At 35.5% G+C, this 10,447-nt stretch overlaps 1 protein-coding gene across 1 annotated transcript; it reads left to right on the top strand.

Annotated features, from left to right (window-relative positions):
• Positions 1-2,830: 2,830 nt before the first annotated feature.
• On the top strand, positions 2,831-3,319 carry LOC140438113 (uncharacterized). The gene has a single exon (XM_072527827.1). It carries the CDS (start codon positions 2,895-2,897, stop codon positions 3,162-3,164), a length of 270 nt encoding a protein of 89 aa, XP_072383928.1. The 5' UTR covers positions 2,831-2,894; the 3' UTR covers positions 3,165-3,319.
• Positions 3,320-10,447: the final 7,128 nt, after the last annotated feature.

The following is a 10,447-nucleotide window of genomic DNA, read 5'->3' as shown; positions in this document are numbered from 1 at the left end:
ACGCTTTTGATGATTTCATCCATGATCAAATTGAAGAGCATGAGGCTCAATAATTCCCCTTGTCTTATTCCGCTGCATATAGGTTCTGTAAATTGTCCATCTATTCTGACTTCCATTTTTTTGTTTTGGTAAATGTTTTCGACAGTTTTTTCGTTGATCTTTAGGGGATCGTCTCTATTATACAGAAGATGGATTACATCTTTGAGTCTTACTCTGTCACTACAGTAAGTCAATAATTTTAAATCAGTTACCCTATATTTTATAATTTTAAATCAAAATGAAATTAATTATATTTCAAATAGTATGCAAATGAAATAACGATTTTCACAAACGAGGGGTACGGAATCGGTGCTCCTGTGGGAAAGAGTTCAAAGGTTCAGTGTCATTTTTTGATATTATTGCTCTGACATCTACCTCAACGTGATTTTAATTTTGAAGTTAAAAAAAATTCATTTTTACATGCGCGGGTGCGGTATCAATCCGCTTCTAAGGTATGAATCGAAAACTCTATTAACACTTCTTGCTTTTTCTATCAGAATAACATCAGAATAGCAACAAATCGGCTATAACCTAGCACAGGAGTCGACCGTCACTCTCCCACTCAATTTAAATTATAATCCTTGTAATAAGTATTCTCTTTTTAGTACTGTTTAGATAATCGGTGGGTTAAGTACAGTTTTCTATAGCATAAAGCTCAATCGTCAAGGTGTAGTGTTGTAACAAATTTGAATTTCTCCAAAAAATGGAGAAAAATCCATCCCAAACTCGAATAGAAACTGATAACAAAAGTTAAGAATTGAACTTTTTAGATACAGTTGCGTTCTCCGCAAGATACAGTTGTGCTCTACTTCAAGCCATCCTGCAAGGAAAAATATTTGGAAAACGAGGTCCAGGAAGAAGAAGAACATCTTGGTTAAAGAAACTCAGAATCTGGTTCAATACAACATCCGTGTAGCTTTTCCGCGCTGCTGCAGATAAGATAAAGATTGCCATGATGATCGCCAACATTCGTAACGGATAGGCACATCAAGAAGAAGATGTTTTCCGCTAATAGAGAGTATTCTAACAACCCTTTATTACTTCTAAAATTTAATAAAACATTAGCTTCTTTTTTGATTGCAGTTCAAAATAAGATACCTTATATAAGACAAGCTACTGTAGATGGTAGTAACCAGAGACGATTAGTGGAGAATTTTCCTGCAGTAGCCGACAATTACACAAATATTATTCAAAGATTGCAGTCTAGGTTTGGCAGAGAGGATCTTCAGATTGAAGTAGAGAATAGAGCGCTGTTAAAGTTATTTTAAGTCGAGTTTGTAGTAGTCGTTGTAATATTCCTGCACTTTATATGACATGATTAAGAGTCAACTTCGTCCACTTGAGACCTAAGGCATAACCACTGACAAGTATGTGGCAATAATGTATACTCTTATTGAGTCATGTTTACCAGAAGATGATTCGACTATGGCATAAATCTTCACAGTGTTTAAGGCCTTCTGGTGTTCTGGTTTACCGACTAAAAATAAAAATATCTCCAATAGCCTTGCTGCCAAGAAAAATGTAAAGTTACCTAAGCAGGCTACTACTACTACTTGTCGGTTTATAACGTTCTCCGCCGTTTTCCGACTTCCAATCGCCACTTAGACCGGTTGTTCCATAGATCTTCTTCTATGGCCCTCTCTCTCAGTTCTTTATTTATTCCTTCGCTCCAACTTTTTCTCGGTCTACCTCGTTTTCTCTTTCCTTCTGGTTGCCACTTTAGTATTTCTTTTGACATTCGTTGTTCGTCCATTCTTTGTAAGTGTCCGAACCAGATAAGTTGTTTTGTTGTTAGGTCATATGTGATTGTTCGTTTGATTCCCATTATTTCTATAATGCGTTCGTTGGTAATCCTTTCTCTTCTAGATTTTTTTGCGGCTCTTCTCCAAAAATCCATTTCCGTCGCTTTCAGCGTTGACAGTGTTCTTTCTTTCAGTGGCCATACCTCACAGCTGTATAAAGTGATACTTTTTACTATAGTCTCATATATCCTCTTTTTATTTTCTTTGCTGATGGATTGGTCCCATAAAATGGTGTTTAACATTGTGATGGCTTTTCTCCCTGACGTATTTCTCTCTCTTATGGCTTTGTCTAATGTTCCATCTTGTGAAATAGTGATACCTAGGTATTTGTAGTCACAGCAGTGCTTTATCGTAGTGTTATCGTCTAATATGAGATCTTTTCGTTCTGCTCCAATGCACAGGTATTCGGTTTTCTTTTTATTTACTTCTAGACCCCATATATCATACTCTTCAATGTTAAAAAAAAAAAAAAAAAAAAAAAAAAAACCCTAAGCAGGCTACTGATCAGTTTTAGCGGCCACGGCTGGGTTAATAAATTATGAGGTTTGCAGGTGTATTTTTTGTGACAGGCAACTCGACAATAAAAATTGTTGTAAGGCACAAAAATTTACTATGGGACAGAAACGACGAACATTGTTAGAAAAGTAAGCCTGTTTTCGATATCTGAAGGATATTCTTCTAAAAAATGTGAATGACATTTGAACTGTATAACTCGGATGAAAATTGAACTGAGGATCATACTCTTGCTAATTTTAACAGTACACAGGTTTTGTTACAAAGTCTATGAATAAAAATAAAAAGTACACATAGTACTAAACAAGCAAGGGTACGTATTGACACTGGATCTGGTTTAAAAATAAAACAGAAGACCAAAGACTCAAATATTTCATATTTTGCATATACCAAAAATAAGTCTCCATTGCCTAGACTAATGGAAGTACGCACCCGAACTAAGAGAAAGTAGTTTTGCCGTCAGTAGTTCTGTCAATGGGTAGCGGTGCTGTCGTAGACCAGTTCCTGTAATTAAACAATTTGCATATAATATTCAACACCATGCGAATTCATCTAAAACTCGCTATTTTTTGCTCGCTCCTTCTGGTTGTACTGAGTTACGATCCCGCTGACGACAACTTGAAGAATGTACTTCTGCCGAAAGGCACATTCGAGGCGTTTTACTTGAAAGACGAAGAAACTGGGTCATCGCGAGCTGCCCATTCACACGGATCTTTCTACAAACATCGAAATCCAGCTCTGGTCGACGCAAAGAACGCTGCAGCATATGGTTTCCGGTTTGACGGCAAAAGAAGATTTAACTACGAATAATAATGTAATTTACAAAATTATTTAAATTGTTTTTGTACACAATTAAATAAAAAAAACTTAAAACTGTAAAAATCTATAGGTACAGAATTATTTAATGGTTTTTTTTAATAAATATTTGTCAATCGTTAAATTTATAATATAATAAAGTCAATGAAGGTTATAATACATTAGTTTTGTTTGTTTTAACATCCCATTTGTGGATACTTTTTTTACTATTGATAGTGACGTGTCCAATAATAACAATGTATCCAAGGGAATGTGAATGCTCATACATAAAAATCAAAATAAACTGAAAATAGTTGGGATGTGATCAACGAAAGACTAATGGCCACCAACGGTACCATCAAAGGACATAAAATAAATTTAATAGGAGGATAAGGATGACTTTAATACAAGAATAATCAGAAAAAAAAAGGAAATATCTTTTAATGCTGTAACCACACAGGAATTGCGCTTTTAAATGCAGCGTTTAAAATATTTTCCACAGTACTATTTCACCGTTTGGCACCATATGCAGAACGGATAGTAGGAAAATACCAGACTGGTTTTAGAGGTGGTAAACCGACAATTCATCAGATTGTAACCCTGAAACAAATTTTAGAAAAAACACTGGAATATGGCATAGATACTCATACATATTTATAGACTACAAAGCAGTCTACGACGCTGTGAATAGAAGGGAAATGTTCAAAGCAATGAAAGAGCTAGGAATACAAAATAATTGGTAAATTTAACAAAACTAACACTTGAAAAAGTTGAATGTAGAGTACTAATTCAGGGGAGCTGTCTGAACCTTTAAAAACAAATGCGCGAGGGAGACCCTCTCTCCTGTATACTGTGTAATCTAGATCTGGAAAAAGTAATACGTATGTCACAAATCACAACCATTGGTTCAATATATAATAAATCAGTGCAAATCCTTGCCTATGCTGATGATATTAATATTGGTGGGAGAACGAAAAACGCTGTAAGAGAGGCGTATGTAGCATTAAAAGAATCGGCTATAAAAATGGGTTTAAATCCACAACTATATCGAGAAATACAAAAATAAAACTGTACAAAACAATAATACGCCCAGTCCTAACGTATGGTTCAGGGACCTGGACTCTAACAAAAAGTAATGAAAACGTGTTAGGATGTTTTGAAAAAAAAGTACTAATGCGAATCTATGGAGTAGTGAATGACAATGGAATGTGGAGAAGACGATACAACTTCGAACTTTATTGAATACACCAGGAACCAGATGTCGTAAAACATATTAAGAAAGGACGTCTGAGGTGGATAGGGCATGTAATGCGGATGGAACAAAATGACCCAGCTAGAAAAAAGCTCTTTGATAGACCCATTGGTCAGAGAAGAAGAAGAAGACCCAAAACAAGGTTCCTTGATAACATCGATGAAGACATAAGAAATATGGGAATACGTGCTTGGCGGAAGAGAAATTCTTGAGGATGCTAGGACCCACACAGTGTTGTAAAGCCAAAATCATAAATATGATGATAATCAGGAATAAAAATAGTTTAATAATAGCAAGAGAATACGACATTATATATTATAGTGTTTAAAGATTAACAGATACAGTCGATTCTCACAAACCCGGTCTAATGTAGAACTGAGTTAGTGAACATGCCAAGTTATTGACGATAATAGGTTTAAATATAATAGAATGCTGCCGTACATTCGGTGTTAATGTTTAAGTAAACTGCATCCACAGAAGATAGTTAACAAAGCAGAAATCAAATTATGTAAACATCAATAAAACGTAGTAGGTGCATTACAGAATATTTAAACGTCCTTTGCACAACTTGCAAAATGAATTGCGATGTCTTTTAAAGTGTATTAACATGGTGGGACGAGATATAGGGCTAAAAATATATTGTTTTAAAACAAAATACATCGTATTTAGTCGCTTACCTTATCAAAATACACAATTACAAATAGATGGGCAACCAATACAAAAAGTATACAATTTTAAATATCGTTTTATTATTAAGCGCTTAGTGGCTTTTGAAATTTTGAAATGTAGTTGTATAGACAAACACTAAAACTACTGTGAACAGCTAAGCAGACAAATAAAGCAGTTCTCAAAAGAGCACAAGATACTCGTCAAATCCAGGAAAACTTTTTTTTTTTTTCTTTTAAACCCAGCCTGTGAGACATGTTCACCCCTAAGAATTACGTTCGGGTGTAACAATTCATTGAAGCGAGGTGTATTAACTCGAGTAAAAACAGGAATCACTCCACCGCTTCAATGCTCCAGACCATCCCTTCCCCCCTATAGCACTCTGATGCGCGATAGGGGCACAACTATCAGCCAAATGCTCTTTATGTGGGAGTCCTGGATAATAGAACTCCAACATGGTTTCCTAACCGAAATTAAACTGTTATCTTAATGTGGCTTATCCGCGAAATCCAGGAAAATAGGATATCTTGGACATATGATGCGGGGAAAACAGTATACTATTCTTCGACTAATTATGATGAGTATAATTGAAAAACGCTAAGAAATTGGTAAAAAACAAGCTTCTTGATTGAGGAATGTCAAAGAATGGACCAGGATACAGATAGTCGAACGACTGTTCAGAATAGAAACAGTCTTGCCGTGATTATCACCAACGTCAAGGGACTTGATAAACCACGTTAAAAAGAAGAAGCATTACAAACAAAAAACGTACTTTACTCGTTGAAAAAAAAGTTGGAGATCGATGTTTGCCTTTCATTTTGTTCCTTTTGTGGGAAGCATTACGTTGCTGGCGAAGAAACAGGATATCCATTGCTGAAACACCTTGCTGCTCAAAATATGTCAACACACTGTTAACAGCTTTAAGTCTCTCGCTGTAATTCTTTTTACAAATAGCAAATAATTTAAAAAAAAATCTTAGAAAGATACTTATCAAGGTATTATCCGTTTTCGTTAGAGTTAGGCAAAAAGCTTTAGAACCACACTTAAAAAGAAGAATAAGCGACCCAACAATCCAATCTCGTCTTGTACTATTTTTGCTGTAAAATTTCTCACCCGTAGGAACTCCGAAAATTGGGTCCAAATAGAGCTTCTGGACATCTGCGTGTTCAATGGGATTGTTATGTTTTTATTAATCTAATTTATTGTTTTTTATTTACTATTAAAGGTTATTTTTATAACACTCACAAATTTATTAAAGTCTTTATTACTAATTTATCTTACACTTAATAATTTATTATAATACGTGCGTTACATTTTAAGACGCGGCGCGATCTTCAAAAACTAACTGTCCCCCTAAATAAAATGTCCCATTTATATATATAAAATGCCGTTATCTAGAAGGATCTGGCGATGAATCGATGACCTTCCACCCATTAGACGACAAGGTGACTCATGGACTGGTCTTTCGGCGAAGGGACTAGAGATTTCTGCCGGCGGGTAAACAGGTCTTTCAACTGAGCGCCGAAATTACTAGAAATAGAAAAGAATTAGTCATAATATATTTACAGTTTTATACGCCATAATATTTATTATCGTAACAGGATATTTTCCGAAACCAATTTTTTGATTTTTTCACCGGCATCCAAATCTTGATTTTTCGTCTGGATTCATTATATCTGTCCAAAATTGATTACGCCTCAATGACGTTTGTCAAACTGACAACAATAGAATTACCAGACACCTTCATGACGGATCTGTCATAATTTTGTCGCTGAGAAATCACGGACAGGAAGGAGTTTTGTCAGTAGAAAACGTGGTTATGACGTTTTATCAGTTAAAAATAGTCTAGTGAAATAGTCAATAAAAAATTACTCTTAATATGATCAAAAGATGCTACTGTTAAAAAAACTACCTACATATTGGACTTCGGAGTTTATTTATAACAAAATAGGGCCGATGTGATATGATGTAAAGCTATTAGATACCTGTGATAAAAAATGTTCGCGTGGAATCGATCATTTTTTTCATTTCTAGACTGGCTTACTGATGGAATTACGGAATCTTTATTTGAATTAAATATACACATGGACTATTCGACTAAACCTGTCTCTTACTAATTTGTCATTGAAGTTACCTAAAACAATGTTAACGTTTTATATGCAATGATGAGAGTAATAAATATTTCTATTAAATTATCTAAAAATTTTTTACAGAATACAAAATGATGATGGTTGTGGCTTTTATTTACGATTAGTTTTCTACCTTTTATTTTCCGTTTTATCTGTGACTGAATATCAGTGTGTAATAAAATCGTTAGTTTTATAACCGTAGAGGTCGTCTAAATTATATTAAGAAACTTGTTTGAGTACCTGTAATTTAAAATATACCATATTCGAATAAAATGATAACAAAAAATCAACACACCTCTACAATCTACAATTTCTGTAATTTCTTTTTTAAAAAAAGCTGATACATCTCTTCTCTTCGAATAAATCGTAGGTTTTTGATGGGCATTAAATATGATTATGTCAAAATAATCCTAATAAGGGTACTACTTATGGCCCAAACCCGAAATTAATGTATGTTACAACTCAACACAGAGGTGGGTTCAGCTCGGATGGATTAGAACGTCAGCAAATCGTTTTGTTGAAAAATTATCTTCGTTTTTCCTTTATCAAATATTTTAGTTAATAGGATCTTCAGTATTTTTCTATTCTTCTGTCATTGATTTTTAACATTTAGATTGTAATTTTATTCTGTCCTGTAGTTTTATGAAAAGGAGATAGGTCTATTTTCTTTAGGGCTTTGCTATTTTTTCTAATTTTAGTAGCATATTAATTTGTATCTGTCAAAATCCAGAAGACTGACTGATTTAACAGTGTATGTTTCATATTATTGAACTCTACGTTCATTAGACGTTGGGTGAAAATCACCATGTTCACCAGTTTGGATTATGCTTTTTTAATGAAGCCTTGTCACGAACTTTTCCTAAGTTCCTGTAGCATTTGTTAAGGTATACTTTCCTACGGAATACTCACTATGCTCTCCAGTATCGTCGCTGCTTGATCGGTGACTGCTTATATCTAGGAAGTAGGGGTGACCGGGAGAATGGTGCCCCCTAAGCTTTCTCCAAAGTATTTTTGTAATTATTTGGATATTTTAATCCAAAATAAGGGAGTAAATGAAGGAGAACATTTTGTACTTTCATTTTTATTCGAAAATGGAGGGAAAATATTCTACGCGCTTCACAATAAAATCTTAAATACTCTACGTAGCTATTATTACCCCAACAATACAAACAGATTGGGTTATGCCACTATTACCCCAAAGAATACAGGTAAGTACTCGGGAAAAACCGCTTGAGAATTTAAAACTCGACGTTTTGGGAGAACCATCAAACGGCACAGGTCTCAATCTGCCTACTCCTCAGTGTCGAGTAACGACCGGTCTTACCCTGTGTGGGTGCTTTTATACTGTCAGTATGCGCGGAAACGGTCTGAGCGGGATGGGTTGGCGGCAGTGGCTTCGCGAGTGATTCTCGATTTTAAGAAGCGGATGGGAGCGACGGTTGTTGGGCTAGGGCTAAAATAGTAGCCGAATGTTTTACAGATATAAAGTGTTCATAAATACGGTCATGGATTCGTCGGTTTGTCTGTCCTATGTATGTACGTGAGCAACAGGAACAAGGTATCTCGTAGACATCGTGGTCTTCATTGGGAATTTGATCTTTTACGGATCTGACTTACTCTTTAACGGAGTAGTGAAGATGGTTTTGATGTTCAGAGGATTAAGAGTTCTACTGATCTATTCAGTGACACCTTTGATTAAAGGTAGAAAGATTTTAGGTTGATCAGGCTGCAAGGTTTCTTTTTTGGATGGAATGGCGTTTATATGTTTTTGAATGCTCCTATTGATTTGGGTTTTGTGGGTTTTGTAAAAGTTTTTGCCTTATTAAATTGATTTCGGATGATTTTCGATTGTTGTCGCTAAGTCTTATAGAACGGGAAACAAGAGAGTTGATAACTGAATTAAGTTCGGCGGGGTGATGATGTGACTGAGCATTGAGATAATGGTTTGTTTGGGTGGGTTTCCGGTACACGGAATAGGAAAAACTATGAAGTGGATGTTTCTGAATAAGAATACCAAGGAATGACAAAGACGCTTCAGACTCAACTTCCATCGTGAATGGAATACTGAGATGTATTCCATTCAGGTGGGAGAGGAAGAGATCTAATGTGTCTTTACCATGTGGCCAAATGACAAAAGTGTCATCAACGTACCGTAACCAGCAGGTGGGTTTGAGATTTGATGAGGACAGGACTGTTGTCTCGAAATGTTCCATGTAGATATCAGCTATTACGGGAGACAGGGGATATCCTATTGGGACACCTTTGATTTAACGATAGAAATTATTTTTGAATGCAAAGTATGTATTAGGCATGCAGTGCTTTATCAGAGATTATGTGTCTTGGGGGATTTGATGTTTAGAGTCCAAGATGGAAATGGTTTTATCGTTGTAGAAATGTTGGTAAATAAAGAAACAATGTCAATCTAACTAGTATATCTGAGGGTAAAATAGAAATGTTTTTTAGAAGATCAATGAAATGGAAAGAATTTTTGACCAAGGAAGAGGCGTTTTTGGCTAATGGTTGTAAGGATAAGGTGAGATATTTTGTCCATTTTTTGAGTGGGGCAGTTGTATGCACTGACGATGGGTCTTAGGGGGACATTGGGCTTTTAAATTTTTGGCGGTCCATATATTCTTGAAATTCGGGATGACTTTTCTCTGGGTATAAGAGATTTTTTGACGTCAGAGTAGACTGATTTTTGATGGATTTGAGAGACATAGAAGAGAATGATGGTGGCATTATCTTCATCGGCCGGAAGGATGACAATATCAGGGTTGTTGTAAAGTTCTTTGAAGGCACGTCTTTCTTAAAGACTGATTTTTATGGTGGGGGTTTGGAAGTACGGATAATTCTGGTGACATCTTGACTGGCAACTTCGGCTTGGTCGGAAGGAAGATGAGAAATAGCCTCTTCAATTTGAAAAATATTTTTCTCAGTTGGGATGGAAAGGGGAATAACAGAAAAATTGAAGCCTTTTGACAGAGCTTTGGTAGCTGAATCGGATATGTGAATATCTGAGAAATTACGTACAACAGTAGAAGGTGGTTGATTCGAAATGGGCTGTGGATTTTGCTGACAGACAAGTTAGTCCAGTTTGCGTTTCTGGGTTTTGTGTTTTGTTGTCAGGTGTGTGCTTTCAGCGCAACTGGATGGAATTGATGTACCCCCATGTTTGTTCTTGCTAGGAAAAGAATAAATGTTTAACTTAAAAAAAAGGCATTTCCAAAAATTCTTAAAAGCAAGCATGGAAG

This window comes from Diabrotica undecimpunctata, chromosome 4 (genome assembly GCF_040954645.1).
Source record: "Diabrotica undecimpunctata isolate CICGRU chromosome 4, icDiaUnde3, whole genome shotgun sequence".
In the NCBI taxonomy this organism is placed as follows: domain Eukaryota; kingdom Metazoa; phylum Arthropoda; class Insecta; order Coleoptera; family Chrysomelidae; genus Diabrotica; species Diabrotica undecimpunctata.
This window is presented reverse-complemented; position numbering and strand designations above follow the sequence as displayed.